The sequence below is a fragment of the Macrotis lagotis genome, chromosome X, assembly GCF_037893015.1.
Source record: "Macrotis lagotis isolate mMagLag1 chromosome X, bilby.v1.9.chrom.fasta, whole genome shotgun sequence".
In the NCBI taxonomy this organism is placed as follows: Eukaryota; Metazoa; Chordata; class Mammalia; order Peramelemorphia; family Peramelidae; genus Macrotis; species Macrotis lagotis.
In genome coordinates this window covers 45,457,562-45,477,125 of record NC_133666.1, presented here as the reverse complement: position 1 = coordinate 45,477,125, position 19,564 = coordinate 45,457,562, and the positions used below count along the sequence as shown (strand labels likewise).

Here is a 19,564-nt window from a genome sequence, read left to right as displayed (position 1 = left end):
CTGACTCACCTCTGCTCCTTAGACACGCCATGTTACTTCTCAGCTTTTGGCTTTTGCCTTGGCTATCCCTCATGTCAAGAATGTTCTCCCTCCTCATCTCCACCTCTTGCCATTCCACGTTTCTTTTAAGATTTAGTTTAAGCGTTACCTTCTGCAGTAGGCCTTTCCGGCCCCTCCTCAGCCACTGAAGGAAACCTTTCTTCTATATTCCTGCAACCCTGTCTGTATCTTGTATGTACCTAGTTACACATTATATTTTCATTCAAACATAAGCTCCTTGTGGACAGGAACTGGTTTTTTTTTTTTTGTTTGTTTTAACATCTTACTTTATGAATGGCAGGCCCTTATCACCACAAGTACTTAATATCTGTTGGTTAACTCTATTCTGCCCTTCGGTTATTTTGTAAACATTCAATTAAGTCTCTTACTAGTGAGAACAAAAAAGAGTTAAGCATACCTTGGAAAGAACTGGAATACCTATGACTATAAACAGGGAAATAATAAAAGAATATTCCAGTCAAAGTCTGTGAATAAGATTAGAGCTAACTTGATAACAAGGCTTCATGGGACAGGTACTCAATTATAGTTAGGGGTTCATTTCTTGAGAAGCTTGTATGGTTGAACAACTTTGGCCTTCAGCGTTTAAATTCAGTCATTTTACTAAGGAGCTAGAGTTTTACTTTGCAAACAGGGTATGCCAAAACGACGCTAATTTCTCAGTTGAGGCTGTTTATGGTTTAAGCCTAGTAGTTTGCACCATATTAGCAAGGGTCTCACTGCCACCTGGTGGTAGTGTACCCCAAGTACAGAATCAAGTTTGGAAGGGGGGAGGGGGAGTCTTTTGAAAGTTGAGCCTGTGTGACCCCAACTATACAAAGGGTCAGCAACAAACGCCATTGCAATGAAGACATTTGGGTAAACAGATCTTCAAGGTTTAGTCAAATTGTAGTACTGCCAACCCCTTTAAATGTGATCAATAATGCCCCCCCACTAGCAGAATCCAATCAATGTACCCAAACTGGATCCACAAAAGACTGTGAGTATTCCTTTGGGATTGGGTTGGCACGGAATCTGGGCAACTAGGCTCATGTGTTTCATATGAAGTAGATCCAGGAGGACCTTGCATTATATTTGCTCAATATGATAAAAAAAAAGAAGCTCTTTTGTGTGTTCTTAGTATCTGATGGGTGTGAACGGATTCAAATAATCGAAACTACTTCTTCAAAGAGGAAACTTAAGAGGAAATTCCAACATTTCTTAGGAAAAGGAAAAATGCAGGAAAGCACTGAAGGTGTCCAAAGGGGCTGTTCTTGCAGGCCTTAAAGAGTTCAGGCAACTTCCGATTTGTCTTTGACTCCATCCCCTCGTGCTGAGATGTGCCATTGGAGACTCCAAACATTCCTCTGAAGTCTGGACTTAGCAGTTGCCAAATGTCAAAAAGAAACCCGAGGCAAGAGTAGAGAAGAGGCAGCAAGAGGACTTGAGTCAGTTAGGACTCAAATCACCCTCCCAATTAGCTGGACTGCAGGGAGAATGTATTTTTCTCTATATGAATGTGGTACATTTATAGTTTACAATTTTTATGAGGTTGTGTTTACTCTCCTCTCTTGGGTTACTATGGCTAAAGGTGCTGGTGGCCAAGCTGCTAGAATGGAGAGAGGCCGGCAATGTCTAGCAAAGGCTCCAACCTCTTTGAAGTCTTCCAACCAACCAGATGCTGCAAGAATAATGATCATGTACCCTTTTAAAGATACTTGAAGAACTGTCTACCCCCTTCCAGCTCTTGTTGCCCATGGGTCAGTGTTTGTGTTCAGCCATGTAATTGCTTCTCTTAGTTTCTAAAAAGGAAGATAATTTGCCCTTCGATAGAAAAACACAAGTAGCTAATTACACCTGGAAATGGCTTCCATGATCTGGCAATAGACAAATCTGGTCTTTTATTATTGAATTAATTGTCCCTTCACATAAGATTAGGGATTCTTAGCCTTTCTTGGGGCTTGGACCTCTTTGGCAGCCAGTGGAAGTCTACAGTTCCTTCTCCTTCTCCAGGTCAAACTTTTAAACACACAAAATAAAATATATAGGGTTATAAAATATATCAATTACATTGCAATGGATAGCAAAATATTTTTAAATACAAATACAACAACCCTGGGCAAAGAATCCCTACTCTGGAGTAATGTGACTGGTGCTTTATTTTTGGAGTTGTTTTAACAAGCAGGCTTTATCTAAGTGAACAGTCATTTTCAAAAGAGTTTCCTTGGGGTGATCCATCCAATCCAACAATGCTGCCATTATGTCATACATGTTATGGGATGCTCTTTAGAAATTATCATCAGATGCTGCATGAAGTCACCAGAACCAGAACATTGGACACACTAAGAGCAACAATGGCTGACAATCAACTATGATGGATTTGTTCATTTCAGTGCGATAATAATCAAAGACAATTCTAAAAGAATCGTGTGGGAAAATACCATCCATATCTAGGGAAGGGACTATGGAGTTTAAATGCAGAAAAAAGCTTACTATCTTCAATTTTTAAAAGTTGCCTTATGTATTATGGCTTTTTTCCCTCTATTTTTTTTTCCTTTTTTTGATTTGACTCTTCTTTTGCAACATGATTAATATGGATATGTTTAACGCAGTTATATATGTAGAACCTATGTTAGATTGTTTTCTGTTAGGGGGAGGGGGGCCAGGGAAGGGAGGGAGGAAGGAAAACAAGAAATTCAAAACCTTATCAAAAATGAATGTTGAAAAAATGATTGTGGAAAAATAGATAAAATATTAAAAAAAAGAAAGTGCCACCAGAGACCACTCATGCCCAGCCTCATTACTTCCCAGGCCCAGTTCAATTACATAGATTCCTTAAATAAATTCGTCAAAAATGGAGATTATTTGTCAGAACAGGGGCACGTTCCACTGTATACCTTTTCTTCTCGATTATCTGCTTCATCCAGCTAAACATGAAGAACCCAAAAGAAGAGATGGAGAAAGTCTCAGATGGGTATTTGAACTTACCGGTAAATGGCCAAGCAGAGAAGTAACATTATCAGATACATAAATGATTATTCCCTCTGTGGTCAGGGCAATCATAAACTCATCCAGTGCCTATTGAAGAGAGAAAATACTATTATCCAAATGAATTTATAGAAGTAATTACATAGTAGGACAACAGCAACATATTAAGCATTATTTCTTGCAGAAAAGACATGAACATGAGACTTCGGTTCTGTGGCTGCTCAGTAGTTGCTGGCTTGACCACTGTAGGCCCAGGGCTTCTAGACTTTCATGAGACCTCTCTAAGACTCAGGGTATAGACAAGGTTCCATTCTACTTGGGAGCAAAGGAAGGGGAGGGGGGTGAAAAGATGACAGGAACCAGAAAGATAACTGGAAACTCAGTATGAATAGAACTCCTTTCATTCTTTGTATTAGAACAATGTGTGGTATATAGTGGGTGATTAATAAATGCTAGTTGATAGAGCACCAGCCAATGAGTCAGGAAGACCTGAGTTCAAATTCAACCTTAGACCCTTTATACTTACTTAACTACGTGACCTTAGGCAAGTCACTTAACCCCATCACCTTGCATAAACAAAGGAATAAAGGAAGGAAGGAAAAAATAGATAACTAAATAAACAAACAAACAAATAATAAATAAATGCTTGTTGATTGATTGGAGATGTGAATGAAAAGGACACTACCTGTGGGGTTTTTCCTCTAACCCTAACCACAGAGAATCCATCAGGAGTGAATCAGGCCTTCATGCATCTATGTAAGCCAGGAAAAGCTTCAGACCTGATTAAAATCAAAGAGCTAGAATTTACATGGGATTAGGCCAGGGGCAGGTTGATCCACTAAAAACTCTAGCTCCCTCCTGAGGGGTGACCACAGTAGCTCTGGGATTCAGCGGCCATGACAGTGGCAGCAGCATGCTGAGCAATGGGCACCTCTAAGCTTTGGCAGGAGTGTGAGATCAGCTGTAGAGAGGTGGGTGCAAGAATGGAGTGAAGTGAAAAGACTAGACTAAGATTAGAGGAGGGGAGGGAACCAAGAAGCAACCAAAAGCAGAGCCAAAACATGGTGAAGTGAACCTGGGTCTCGGGCCTTTACAAGTACTATGATTTCTATGGACTGTACAGAGCAGAGTGAGGAAGTCAAAGTTTGAGTCTTTGGCCCTTCGAGTTTGGAGCAAGTGGGTTGATCCCTGGGGAAGGTGGTGCTCATCAGAAGTTAGATGAGCAATTGGGGGTCCTTTTCCACATGAGGGATAGAGAGAGCTCAATGACAAGGAAGCACCATGGGTGGAGTGACTATATAGATACCTAGGAGGCAGGAACCCACAAGAAGAGGAAGTAACTTCAGTGTCAATGGACTCTGGTATGCTGTCTTTATGACTTCTAGAAATTCATTTGGATGACACTGTTTTCTCTCTTTGTTTCCTGCCCTATGCTCCAGGCCTTTTTAACCTAGACTGTTTGCAAGAAAACCAACTATACCTGGAACTAAAAAGAAGTCAACTCTTACTCTTCCCAGAGCCTAAGCCTTGAAGTGGGGCCAAATGTGAACCCCCTAGATTATTTTCAGGGTCCCCCTCCCCCAGGTTGAAGCCATTCTAATAGGGTAGAGCAGTCCTTTGAGAACACCATATGTCACAGTGGTAGCACTTAAAGTTATCATCATTAGAATAATTTGAAGCTAAGCTTCCATGATGTCACTAGTGTGGGTGGGAAGCTACTGCTGAGGACACTCTTTTGGAAGCAAAGCAACACCCATTCCTCAAATTCCAAGGCTTAGAGAGCTGTGAAGAAAGCTGCCTTGGAGCCTACAGCCAGGAAGGCAGGGGCAAGATTTGAACCCAGGGTTTTCTCACTGACACATTTGAAGTACCAATAATACAGTAGCCAGAAGCTAGTGAAGTTACATTCCTTGTCTCCCAGCACATAATAAATTTCACATTAAGCAAGAGATTTGTAATAAATCATGTGCCACTGCTTCCAACTTTTCCCAAATAACATACTTTGCACCATAAACTCTGTAGTCCAAACTGAACAACTTTACCCTTGTTTAATTTCAATTTTACCTTAATCCCTTAAAAAAAACCTGCTGGAAGGATTACGAGAATACTTTTACTTAGAATTATTAAAAATCTGTAGGGCAAAAATTCCCAACTGCTACTAATGTACGATGAGTCTCTTAAATGAGTCCCTGAGAGGCAGTGAGGCATCTAACCTCATGCAGTGGAGAGAGCAGGATGCCTTGATTCAGATAGACAACAGTTCCAATCTAGCCTCTGACACTTGCTAGCTGTGTGACCTTGGGCAAGGCATTAATCTCTGCCTTAATTTCCTCATTTGTAAAATGGGCTTCATAACAGCCCCTACCCTCATGGGGTTGTTGTGAGGAGTTGAAGAATTAAAATAGGTAAATCACTTACACATAGTGGATGCTTAATAAATATGTGTTCCTTCCTTCTTTCCTTCCAAAGGCAATGAAATAAGCTGCTAATTAGCATCAGTGGAAGGAGTTCCCATGCTGGAAATTCCTTCCACTGGGGAAATCACAGGTCCAGCTCCACAAAGGAGCACATAGACAAACTGAAGCAAGGTCCTCACCGAGCATGTGCAGTCATGGGGAGGGTCACTGTCCCTCCCTCCATTCACAGTCCTCTGGCATCCTTCCTACTGGGCTATTCCCATCTTCCCTATCTATGCATTTTTTCCCTTCCCAGCAATGTAGGCAAAAATTGAAACCCCCAGAGCCAATGCTTATGTTGCTTGGGAATGGAGTCAACAAGGATCATCAAGGAGCTGGGGCAGCTGGCAGCCTTGCGTTGCATCCCAACAGCCGTCCCTCATTACTGTCTCTGCTCTGCCTCAAGCAGATGGTGCAATCGAGAACGTGACATGAGGCCAAAGTTCCCTCAGAACAGAATCAGATGGGTCACTGCTGAGGCATGAGACCTCCGCCCCTTAACCCCAGGCCCAGATTCCACCCTGCGTCCAGCTCTTCAACTGGAGGCAGTTTTGAGGAGAGGAACATTAAATTTTCCCAAGAGATGCTAAAAGGTAGGGACTGGAGAGTGTGTGTGTGTGTGGGGGGGTGGTAACTTGACCTGCTACATTCTGTTTTATTCCTTTCCCGGATTCTCCCAGGAATTCTCAAAAAGGGATCATCCAACATGCTGGAGAGCCCTCATCTAGACCTCTCACCATCTCAGGGGCACCAGTGAATCATCAAGTATCCCTTGTGATTTCTTAGCCCACATCCAGGCATGATGTTCTCTGATAGCATCCCTTCTTTTGTTTTCCCAATAGAACTCTTTGGTGGTGTTATAAAAAGAACCACTCACAGAATCATAGAGTTTCAGAACTGGAAGGACCTCAGTGGCCAACTTATCCGACCCATTGGGTTGCAGCCTCCTCACAATCATCATGTGCTGCTTCACTTCCATAATAAACAGAAACACCACCAAAATAGAAAAAGCCATTTGAATTGTTGGGAGATATACCCAGGGGTGTTTAACAAGCAGCTCTCTGGGGAATGGGAAGTGGGAAATATACACTACATGCTTTTTAGGCTTAATCTACATTAACATTTTCTCCATTGCTTTCTTAAATCTGGGTAAAACAGCAACAATCAACAACGCCTGGTTTGGGGTATTTTCTGTATTTTTATAGGGTTTTTTTGCAATGCAGTGGGGTTAAGTGACTTGTCTAAGGTCACACAGGGCATTATTAAGTGACTGAGGCCAAAATTGAACTCACTCAGGTCCTCCTGACTCCAGGGCTGGTGCTCTATTCCTGCACCACCTAGCTGCCCCATTTGCTGCATTTTTTGAAAGAATTATTTTCTATTTGCATTTGCAGAGGCTCACAGTGAAGATTTTACAGTTGCCCCTCCCAAGCCAGCTTGACCAGGCTCTAGCACAGTCCTGGATCCACAGAAATAAAGGCCTGTAAGCAAAATGAGGCTTTCACCAGCCACTCAAATACCTGTAAATTAGTCCAAATGGAAAACCCACCTAGTGGCATGTTCTGAAATGCTGGCTGAATTGGGTTAGAATGAGCCCAACTGATGGAGGAAAGGCTAGCTTCTCGGGGGAGAGTAGACAATGAGGCTAATATACCAGACCTAATAACTGCATGCATTTTGAACTAGACATGTAGTGGTGGACATCAGGTTGCAGCCATATTTTCTTCGTTTGGATCCATATAAAGAAATGACCTCAGACAGAATCAGCACTTACAACCCACTGGCCCACAGCCCAGAGCTCTAATTCTTATGGCAGTGAAGCACAGTGGAAAGGACAGAGGCTCGGGAGTCAAAGGACATGGGTTCAGATCCTGCCTTTGATTCTTACCAGCTGTATGACCTTAGGCAAGTCACCTCATCTCCATAGAGCCCAGGTTCCTTGTCTGTAAAGTGAAGGGATTAGACAGGCTAGCTTTGGAAGTCTCTTCTAGCTCTGGTGTCTCTGATCTGATGGCAGATCATGGGTAAGCGTAAACTCTGGGACACCCTCCTCTGCACAGCTGGCCTGATACAAAACTCCACTTTGAGCCCAAGAAGGATTTGAGAGCTTAAGGGATCGAGGCCGGCTCTAAACACTGATTGAATCCCCTAAGTAATCACTAAACTCCTCACCACTTGGCCGAAGTGTCCACTTTTTATCCTAGTGACAAGGTCTATTGTATATCTTCCTTGTATGATGTACACACATTTTAGAAGGTTTCTTACCTCAAACATCAGCTGTGTAAATTCCTCATTACTAAGAAATGATGGTTTCCAGGCCCCTCTGGCACTAGCAGCTTGTACCTGGCTTTCTTTTTCTTAAAAGGAGAAAGAAACAAGGAAAGAGAAGAGATTGAAATGACTATTGGGACTATCTCCCTTTTTTCCAAAGTTACAATTCATTTTGGAGTGGAGCCTCCTCGGCAATCATGCTGAGGTTTTATTGGTGGTTAAGTTTTGACATTTCAATCCACCCTGTGTCTATCTTTGATGCAAGAAGCATTTTGGTCTATTATTACTCTTGGTGAATACAAAGGCTCCCCCTCTGATGCCTCTGAAGTCGGGTTCTTGGATTCTTGAAGGCTGTGCCAGGAAAGGCCAAGCTTGGCCAGAGTTGACCAACAGTTTATCCACCAACTAACAATCTCTTCTGGCTACAGCAATTCCAGAAGACAGTGGAAGGGGTCTGCACACCAACCAAATCATGGATTCTGGAAGTTCAGGAATAAGTATGGTATCCTAGAAAGTAACTGTAGATCCCTTCTCTCTACTATGTGGCCTTAGTCTACAGAAGATTAGGTTACCTAGGAGCCTGGGAGCCAGACGTTCCTTAGGAACTTCCTTTATAAAACACCATCTCAGAGGCAGCTAGGTGGTACTGTGGATAGAGCACCAGCCCTAGAGTCAGGGGGATCTGAGTTCAAATCTAGCCTGACACTTAATATTTACTAGCTATGTGATCCCAGGCAAATCACTAAACCCCAATTGTATCACAAAAAGACCATCTCAGATGTAAAAGTTTCCAGCTCTAGTTTTCTTTATAGCAACATCAAAAACAAACCAAGAAAAAACACCCAACCTTCTTATAGAGACTTAGCAAATTGAACAGAAAACAAACTGGCACTGCATTTAAACATTCTGAACAGATTAAAAACAGCCCCTGCCTACAACTCTACTTAAGGAAAAGAGAACATCATAGATTTAAAGCTGTAAGGAGTCTCAAAGATCATTTGGTCCAACCCCCTCATTTTACAGGTTAAGAAACTGAAGTTCAAAAAATTCAAGTGACTTGCCCAAGGTCACACAAGTAATACAAGTAGCAGAGCCAGGACTCGATTCCAGGTCCTTCGACACCAAATTTGGGGCTTACTCCATTAGAGCAAAAGAGTCAGCGCTCAAAGCCACTTCTGGTCTAAAAAGGGCACTTTCTGAAATAACCACAGGCCAACTCGTGTTTGTATACTGACCACTTCCTCATCCCCAAATCCTGTAGGTAGGCATATGGAAGTGGTCAGATAGGGCACTGAGCTCTTATCTTTAGATGACCCACTAATATTGATTTGTGGATGAACTTGAAAGACTGTGGGTTCCCCTTCTCCTGTATTCTGCTACTTTCAATTTATTGATCCTGAGGGATAACTCCATTGTTATCGCTAGTGAATCCTTAGGTGGCCACTTCCCTACTCCCTTGGCTCAGAAAATACCCAATCAAAACAGAAGCTCCACAGCCACTGTCTAGCTATAAAAACTACCTAGAGAGATGGGAAAACCAGATACAAGTTGTAGGTTTTCATAGTCTTGTACTTCTTCCCCAGGACGTCTCTCATGCATGCATTATCAATTCCATAATATCACAAAATGGTAAGAGCTAGAAGTACGTATAGGAACCATCTAGTTTCTAGTTCAACATTTTCATTTTATAGAAGAGGAAACTGAAATTCACAGGAGTAAAGTAACTTAACTAGGGGTCTCAGGAAGAGTTGGTGGCAGAGACAGGACTAGAATTCAAGACCTCCAGACCTATCTCAAATTTCTTTCACCAAACTTTCCAATTCACTGCATTTCCTTGTCTTTAGAAGCCAAGAATAATGTATTCCCCCCAACAACACTTGTTAAATGTCTCACTGGAAAAAGATTCGGTGACCTTTTCAGTGTTCAATTCTGCTTACCTCTAAATGTACCACTAAATTAATAGTTCCCCATGCTGCCCTTTTAACAAAGGATTAAAATCCCCAAATCGCTTGTAGTCTAACTTAATTATTCCATTACTACCTCTTAGATAAATACAAGTGGAAGGTTGTGGCAGCAGCAGAGATGAGATTTTGCCCAGTTATGCTTCTAATTATTTCCACTTTATTTTTCTTCTTTTGCATTGATTACAATGACATTTAAGCACCTGTCACAAACAAACTGCTAAGACTGAGAAGAATACCAGATTTTAAGAGCTGGACAAGACCATTAGAGACCTCCCAGCCCTGACTACTTCCCACCCCCAGAGTATGCTCCTGGGAGAATGACCAACACAACTACACTGTCTAGAATCTATTTTCATATTGAAAATGGAAAACCACAGGACTGGCACCCAGCCCCCCAAAAGGTACCTTTCTGCTTCTGTAAGAAATCAATGGTCTTCTGTAATATAGTGGCTTTATCCATCTTGACGGGCTGGCCTTGGTCCTGCAGCATGCTGCAAAGTTCTCGAATGAGAACATTGAACTGATCTCTCCTTTTCTTTTCTGACTTGTTCCGGGATGCCCTGGTGAAAGAAAAAGACAAAATTGTCGGCAAATAGGGATTCAGAGAGAAGGCACCCGGCCGGGAGACAAAGGGACAAGAATAAGGTGAGGGTAGGTCAACATTTGAGCAACTGCCATTCATCTTATCCATTCATTCTCTAACATACCATAGTTGGCATTCCAAATTTCCTGGAAGCCATTCCATAGTCTCTGTTCCATAATGTTGTCTTAGCAGCCATTTAAAGATCATATCACAACCTGCTCCATCTAGCCATCACCATACCCTAGTATGATTAAAAAGGGGGCTGGGGCAAAGCCAACACTAAAGGAATTTTGAAAGAAGGCTGTACTGGAAACACACACAGACACACACACACACACATACACACACACACACACACACACACACACACACACACACATACATACAGAGGCACCCATATATCTCAACAATATTTACTTGTTGATCCATGAACTTGGATTTGTCTGATCTCTTTGGACTGGTTAAAATAGGCCTCAAGATCCAAGTGGCAATCTCATGAATGAAATAGCTAAAAGTCATTTTAGAATTGTGCTTTTCATACCTCTTTAATCGGTCCTTCTCTTCTTCATCCATCACTTCCTTTAAGCCACTAGATTCTGAAATCATATAGAGCAATACTTTAGTGGTTTCTTCAGTTTTTATTTTCCTAGGAGTCACTAAGAGTAAAGTGATATGACTAATTGTGCCCTTTACTTACCAATCTGCAAAGAATTCTAAGTGCTTTTCAGCGTGATGACATCAAACTTCATTAAACCACTAATGTGGTGTGTGGATGGACAACTAATCTTAGGTGCTTTGTTGTGAAAGCCTCACTCAATATCTATAATAATCCATTACAAATGTATGTATTTTCAAGGCTTTTAACAAGTTGTGCAGTGTGGGTACACAACTTCTCTTAACTTGAGAAATAAACTCATTGTCAGACAGATCTCCCACTACCTTCCTTAGAAAGTAAGCAAAGGGAGATGAAGAATGACCAGTTTGTTTGAAGTGACTGACCTTCCATAAGAAAGAGAGTGAGCAATGCAGCAAAGATGACAATGGAAGCAGTTGATTAAGGGGGTAGGGAGAGTTGGAAGCAAGTGTCTCTGACAAAGATCCAAGAAGATAGAAGGACCAGATTTAAAGTTACAAAAATAAGAGTCATTTCCTAATTGATACATGGTCAAAAGATAAAATTTCAAAGAATGAAATCCAAGCCATTAATTATCATGAAAAACATCATTCTAAATCACTAATAATTAGAAAAATATAAATGAAAGCATCTCTGGTGTTTTACCCCATACCTAATAGACTGGCAAAACTGATTTTTAAAAAAGGAAAGTAAAAATGATAGAGTATTTGAAGAAAAACAGGTACAGTAATGCATTGTTGGTCAAGTTAGGCAATCAGGCCAGTCATTCTGGACAACAATTGGGAACTATGCCCCCAAAGTCACTTACCAGCAAGACTACTATTAAGTAGTATAAGATCAAAGAAAGATGAAAAGGACTCAGATCTACACAAATATTTACATATCTCTTTTTGTGGTGGCAAAACACTTGGAAACCAAGGGGGATGCCCATCATTTGGGGAATGACTGAACAAAATTATTACAAATGAATGATATAGAGTATTATTATACTGTAAGAAATGATGAAAGGAATGGTTTCAAAGAAACCTGGGAACTGATGTGAAGTGACTTGAGCAGAATGAGAACAATTCATACAATAATAACATAGTGAAGATATAGTAAACACAAGACCACCTACCCAAGGGGCAACTCCATAAATGTCACTGAATAGAAAAAATAACTTACAGAACACTAACAAGTGACAATGTTGAGTATGGATCTAAGTAAATGCCTTTTAGATGGGTAAAAGAAGATGTGGGATTAATCTAAAATAAAGTATCACATTTGCAAAGTCATGGAGTTCAACACCCTCCCCCCTCCACATACACACATATTAAAGATAGAGACATTCAAAAAGAAGAAGTGAGTGGTAGAGTGAAGTTTTGAATCCAGTTCTCCTGATCCTACAGTGAAGAACTTACCATGAATCCCAATCCAGAAAAAGGGGAGAAATGTAGCCCCCAACATTTCAGGTGAGGTAGCACCTGTCTAGCTCAGGGTTCATTAATGCTAAGATCTCTTGGATAATACAGCTGAGCCCAGGTAGTGGGGGGTTCCCCCATTCCCATTCCTTCAGATTGGGGAATGGTTGAGGAGTGAAATGCACACCATTTCTCTTCCTCCTCCAGGCTCCTGGGGTATCCTCCACTTCTCATCTCTATTAGTTGACAATGCTCTCACCCTTGGGATGATGGGAAACCATCTGCTGGATTTGGAAAATCCCTATGCTGCCAACATAAGTAAAGAAACACTCCCGGAAGGAGGTTTTGGGCTTGGTGCCCACTGGGGGGATAGGAGCCACCAGACTGACCTTTTTCAGCAAGCTAACTGAGAACACAAGGCTGGCTGCTATGAAAGCCTGGGACATCAAGGTGGGTGGAGTAGTGGAAGCCATTTGGCCACGTCTCATTCATGGGCAGAGAAAACCTGTTTGGAATCAGTGTCCTAGCAAAGCAGCTAGCTCTCCAGCTGAAGCCCAAAGCTTCCTGCCTGCCATGCTTCCTTCCAACTTTAGGCCTAACAAATTGGAAAATGTCAAACTGAAAAGATGAGTTGGAAATAATTCTTTCGAAAAATTTAAAAACAGAACCACAAACAAATTTACACGGAAAAGGTGATCTCTTTTCTCACTAGGAATTCATGGGGAGAATGGAATGCAGCCCAAGAAACTCCCAAGAAGCACCCAGAGGTGTAAAGCCCTGATCTGCAGCCTGCAAAGCTTCTCTGACCTTTAATACCCATAGTAATTGGAGCCTGCCACTGGCCATTCAAAGGGCTGGTCACCAAGAATGTCTCAACAATACAGAGCTGATTTCTGAACCCAACTTTCTCTACCCTGGCCAGCCAATTCTTTTTATGCTTTACGTGAAAATATCTGGAAGGAAATTTCCCATGGAGAAGCTGCTTTCTGGTTTTTTTTTTAAACTGCCTTTTTATTTGCAAACTAGTGTCCTCATTATTCTCAGCTTTGCCTGGAGTGCCCGACATGCCCATATCCCTTACCCTTGGGGTTGCAGTGTTTACAGTTAATTAACCAGCAGAGAGAAGGAGAGGGAGAGGCAGGAGGAAAGGGAGAGAGACAGAGACAGAGAAAGAAAGAAGAGAAATGGAGGAAGAAATACACAGAGAAGGAGGGTGGAGGGAAGGAGTGAGAGAACAACACAACAAGAAACACAGAGTAAGACAGAGGAGCAATGACAATGATAGAGAAGTAGAGATACAAGAGGAACAGAGCAAGAATGGCAGAGACAGAGAGGTAGAGGCACCGGATAGACAGACGGTCAGAGAGACAGAGACACAAGAGAGACAAAGATCCTGCATAGTTTACCTGCTGATTTGGTGGTTTGGGATGTGGACGGGCCTGCCTGCTCCTCACTTTCACCGTTGTTAGGCAATGGCATGGTTTTTACTGCTTTATGGTGTTTCTAATAAGAAAAGAAAACAGCAAGTTATGGTATATGGCAGTAGCAGAAACTATACCTCATCGTATGGGGGTTAATAAATACATGTCAAGTCACGGAATGGACAATACATAAATACAAGCACTGCACTTTAATGATGCTGGCAAATAATGATAACAATAAATAATAATCACAGTAATGGTGGGCATTTATTTGGCTGAACAATTTACAAATATGATCTCATTTAACCCTCAAAACAAACCTGGGAGGCAGGTGTTATTAACTTCATTTTACAGATAAGTAAACTGTGACAAATAGGGATTAAGTGGTGTCACATAGCTAGGAAGCATCTGAAGTCAGATTTGAACTCAGGTTCAAAAGTGAGTCTTCCTGACTCCAAGCCCATTGCTTTAGTCATTGACTCCAGGTCCATTGTGACTAGAGAGTCATTGCATTACCTGGTTTCCTTTAAGGTCCAGCTAAAATTTTATCTCTGGGAAGCCATCCTCAGCTCCTCTTCATTTCAGGCTCTTTCTCTTTTTTAACTCTTTACTTTTTAGCCCATAAATTTGTTCATATATTGAAAGCTCCTTGAGGGCAAAGAATGTCTTTATCTCTTTTTTGAATCCTCATTGCTTTAGACCATATCTGGCACATAGTAGGCATCTAATAAATGCTTATTCATTGATATATGCTCATAATAATATTTTCCATACAAAACTGTCAAATTTATGGCATAAATTTCCAATCATAGGACAATCAACTTAGAGTTAGAAGGGACTTGAAAGGTTTTTTTTTAAATACGACTCCTTTTGTTTACAGATGAAGTAACTAAGACCCTGAGAGGTTAAATAACTATTCCAAGGTCACATAGGCAGAATGTAGCAGAGCCAATAATTAAGTCATCAACATATTTGTGTGTTTTTAAAATCATAAATCTAGTATTTCAGGTCTAGAAGTTTGTCATGGACCCCCTTGGGTCGTTTGGGGAAGCCTTCTTAGAATAAAGATTTGATACATAAAATAAAATTACATAAGAACACAGAAAACTGGACTACACTGAATTACAGGCATCAAATTTAAAAAAAAAACAAATAAACTCAGGTTCATGGACCCCCCTAATCCCTGATTTAAGGACTTATTGAACAACAGTAGGCATTGGGGTGACTAGACCCAACTCAATTATAAGCAATTCACAGGTGATGTTTGCTTGAAGTAGGAGATTATAATAGCTCTTTCTTACTTGTGGATTGGGAAAAAAATCTCTTTTTTGTTTGTTTTTTGCAAGGCAATGGATTTAAGTGACTTGCCCAAGCTAGTAAGTATTAAGTGACAGGTGGATTCAAACTACTGTCCTCCTGACTCTAAAGTCAGTGCCCTATTCGTACAATATATATTTTTAGTAAATGTTTGTTGATAGAGCACTGGCCTTGGAGTCAGGAGGACCTGAATTCAAATTTGACCACAGACACAATATTTACTTAGCTGTGTGACCTTGGGCAAGTCACTAAACACCATTGCCTTGCAAAAACAAAAAAGGAGTTGTTTTCAATTCACAGGTAAGAAAGAGTTAGATAATCTCCTACTTCAAAGCAGCTTAGCTTTTGCCCATAATAAATTCTCAAATGCTGGTAAATTCCCTAAAGAACTTTTTCTCTCACTAGCAAAAGGGATTCCCAACAATAAGCTTACTTTAGCCACCCTCCATGTGCTAATCTCTTCCAAGATAAAAAAAAAAAATCAGAAACTACCCGTAGAAAAGGCATTAAAAACCTAAAAGAGGTCATGAGTCAATCCTATCATATATTCCAAGTGCCCAACACTGTTTTATGCAAACTAATATTTAATTAGAGCAGTACAATTAAAATCGAACAATGAGAAAGCTTAAAAAGTCCTGGCTCCTGTAATATTATTAAAATTTGGTAAAGGAATCCTCCAGACAAGTCCCATGCATCTATTTCTTTGAGGTTGTAGGGGTGATGCTGGATACCATGTCCAAGCTTAGGGAATGGCCTATCAGCAGGGCTAAGTTGCATCAAGAGGTTTCATGCCAGAGGTTGGCCAACTAGGGGGCGATTGTTTGGAGCCAGAACAACTATTCATCAAGTCAATTTACCTGCACTGCCTACCTCTCATGAGGTTGATTTGGGTGATGTATTTGGACACCAAAATTTTTTTTTGCTTTTTTGCAAGGCAATGGGGTTAGGTGACTTGCCCAAAGTCACACAGGTAGATAATTATTAAGTGCCTGAGGCCAGATTTAAGCTCAGGTCCTCCTGACTCCAGGGCTGGTGCTCTATCCACTGCACCACTTTGCTGCCCCTGGATGTCTTTAGAAACACAAACTCTGTAGATCAAAGCCCTGCCATATCAATGGGCAGAATGCTCACATTCACAAAAACCTATATCTTTTAAAATACTGAAAAAAGGGGGAAGGCTCCAAATCACCTTTGAAAGGAACTCATTTGGGTTTTTCATTTTTTTTCTTTTTGATGTCTTTTTGTTTGGTCTTTGAATTTTCTGGAACTTTTTCCCTTCATAATTCAAGACCAAATATAGAGAGGGGAAAAAAATAGACTAAGGGAATGGAAGATGAGATCATTTCATAATTAGCAACTGGATTTCTTTATTTCATATTTAATCACTCAGACATGGCTAACTCCATCAGTTGTGATGGGATGTATAATCAAAATGTAATTGAGATGAGGTGTATAATCAAAGAAGTCTCCTCTCTTAATCCCTCTGTTTCAGTCCTGCCAGGACCTAAGCCTAACAAGAACAATTCACTTTGAAACCAGGTCTCAGCCTAAGTGGGATCTACTTTGATCACTTGCTGAGCAAAACCATGGGCCTTCTCCTTAGGTATCCATGGCCTCTCATAGCATCCTATCTTGGCCTCTATTGAAGAACCAAAGTAGTTAAAAAAGTCACAAAAGATCTCTTTGGTCATATCTAGTCAGATAGACCAAATTCTCAACACTTGAAGATGTCAAAGTTTCCATGCAGAATTAAGCCAATTCAAATAAGGAGCCATTATTAAGTACCTACTCTTTACCAAGCACTCTGCTAAGCATTTTTACAAAGATTATCTCATTTGATCCTCCCCCAAACCCTGGGAGGTAGGTGCTATTATTATTCTAGGACTATTTGTGGGCATAATATTAGAGCCTGCAACTAGTTGGCACACTCAAAAGCTACAGGACCAGTGAATGGTACACAGTTAAGTGCTCATCCATTATTTATTATTATTATTATTATCATTAGAATTATTATTGGAGACAAACTAAAATGATTCATGAAAGAAAATAACGGTTCTAATTTGCCCTGGAGGTAACTTTACTAGAATAGCTAAAATTGGCTTAGATGACTGTCCCAGATAGTCTCTCTCCTCAACGCCGTTTCAAGAAGAAAGAAAAGGAGTATTTCAATGAACTGTTCAGGGACTATAAGAATAACTGATTTTAATATTAAAACACATTAACATAAAGAAACATTTCCAAGATTCACAAATTCAATCCAAATTCAAATGAATATTTGGAATTGGCAACTTAGTGACTTTTTCAGCTGTAAGTTGAATTTTAGCAAGATTTTCGAAGCCCCATATCTCTCTGGGACACAACCTATGCCATCCAGTGGAGTAATGATGGAACAGATGATGGCAGTTCGCCAACACAGGTGATACGCCCCGCCCCACCCCGAAGAGTTATTTTAGAAAAAACATAAGACCCCAAAGTGATGGGATCATTGCTCAGGCTACTTGGGATTACATGAAAAGAAGATGGGGAGATGATCCAACTCTTCAGATTTGATTTTGTTTGGGTTTTCTTTGTCAATGGCCTTTGGACTGGAAAGGATGGAATGAACATTGTGGCTAGGAGGCCCATGACTAATACAAGGAGGGAGCCACAGGCTGTTTCAGATGAGGTTGGAACCGGCTCTGAGGCTCCACATCCTCGGCTATTCGAGGGAGGGACACTAGATACCAACACCGGCCCAGCCACAAAACGGGTGGAGAGCTTGACAGGATCAGAAAATGGCTTAAAAAATGGAGGGGGGTGGGGCTAGGTGGCGCAGTGGATAAAGCACCGGCCCTGGAGTCAGGAGTACCTGAGTTCAAATCCGAACTCAGACACTTAATAATTACCTAGCTGTGTGGCCTTGGGCAAGCCACTTAACCCCATTGCCTAGCAAAAATCTAAAAACAATGGAGCGGGATGGGCAGGGAGTAGGGGTTGGGTGGGGAGTGAGGATTGGGCAGGGGAGAGCAGGGAGTGGTGGGGTTGGTGGAAGAGGGTGTAGGCATTGGGGGGGAAGAGGTCCAGGACTGGGGGTTGGGTAGGGAGGGCAGTGAATGGAGGTTAGGCGGGGGACAGCACAGGGAGTGGGGGTTGGTCGGAGAGGGTATAAGCATTGGTGGGGAAGAGGTCAAAGACTGGGGGTTGGTTGGGGAGGGCAGTGAATGGAGGTTAGGCAGGGGACAGCACGGAGTGGTTGGTCGAAGAGGGTGTAGGCATTGGGGAGGAAGAGATCCAGGACTGGGGGTTAGGTGGGGAGGGCAGGGAATGGGGGTTAGGCGGGGCACAGCACAGGGAGTGGGGGTTGGTCGGAGAGGGTGTAAGCATTGGGGGGAAAGAGGTCAAAGACTGGGGGTTGGTTGGGGAGGGCAGTGAATGGAGGTTAGGCGGAGGACAGCACAGAGAGTGGGGGTTGGTAGGAGAGGGTGTAAGCATTGGGGGGAAAGAGGTCCAGGACTGGGGGTTGGGTGGGGAGGGCAGGGAATGGGGGTTAGGCGGGGGACAGCATAGGGAGTGGGGGTTGGGGAAGGGAGTGTTGGTCGGAAGGGGTACATGGTGACGACTGGGTCAGGGAGCAGGTGGCGGGAGTTGCGGGGCGGAAAGACAAAAAGCGAAAATTTACAAATTACAGGCTACTGCGCTTACCCAGGAGTCCCGGCAAAATTATTTAATTGAGGATCTCAAAAAGCAGTCTAGTCCATATACTTTGAAATGGTCTCAAAAATTACCCAAATTCTCAAAATTCTCTAATTAGTTTGGCCTTTAATCTGTAGGAATATTGAGACATTTTCTTATCCCAGGAGTTTATACACTTATACAAACTTACATAATTAAAAAATGATTCTTAATGGACATTCAATTGATTAACACCAATAGCATTCAAAATCAAATATTCAAGCAATTAATAGAGGACTAGCCATGGGGCTTGCACAACGTTAGCGCCTCTGTTCCTCCAAAGCTACATACAGACAGGAGGGAAGGGGGGGGCTGATCCAAAAGAAAGGGAAATCAGATTAAAACTCAAGGAAATTTCCCTCATGCTCTACTTTGGGCAAAATGGGGGAAATAATGGAAATGTTGAACAAACTCCACCCCAACCAAGTTGTCCCAATTACAAAACAAGTCCAATCTCCCACCCTACCTTTGATTTTTTCTTCTTATGCTTTTGGGAGTCATCCATGGTGTCAAGTCCTGTTATTTGGCCTCTGCTTCTTTTGGCTGGTGTCATCGCCTTAAAGATTTGAAACCCACCTCCCCAAAAAAGAAATCCAACTGAGCTCTCCCTCTGAGTGCTGCGGCTGAAGACTTATCTAGGTTGCAAAAGAGGTCTATTTAAAAGCCTCCTGTGAGCCTGGGCGTCTTCCAGAGACCCTTACTTCAAAAAGTTGCGATATTGGTGCTTAAACAATATGTATCAATGTAATTTACCCAATTTAGCAAAGTGTGTGTTTTGCAAAT

At 41.7% G+C, this 19,564-nt stretch overlaps 1 protein-coding gene across 1 annotated transcript in view; it reads right to left on the bottom strand.

The window, feature by feature from the left end:
* PASD1 (PAS domain containing repressor 1) overlaps positions 1-19,317 on the bottom strand; it is a 72,996-nt gene extending 53,679 nt beyond the window's left edge. The window contains exons 1-6 of the mRNA XM_074203487.1: positions 19,248-19,317; positions 13,739-13,835; positions 10,840-10,894; positions 10,121-10,275; positions 7,746-7,837; positions 3,025-3,114 (exon numbers count right to left, since the gene is read on the bottom strand). Of these exons, the coding sequence (XP_074059588.1) occupies positions 3,025-3,114; positions 7,746-7,837; positions 10,121-10,275; positions 10,840-10,894; positions 13,739-13,835; positions 19,248-19,286 (528 nt within the window). The 5' untranslated portion in view covers positions 19,287-19,317. The remainder of the gene's footprint in view (positions 1-3,024; positions 3,115-7,745; positions 7,838-10,120; positions 10,276-10,839; positions 10,895-13,738; positions 13,836-19,247) is intronic.
* Positions 19,318-19,564: the final 247 nt, after the last annotated feature.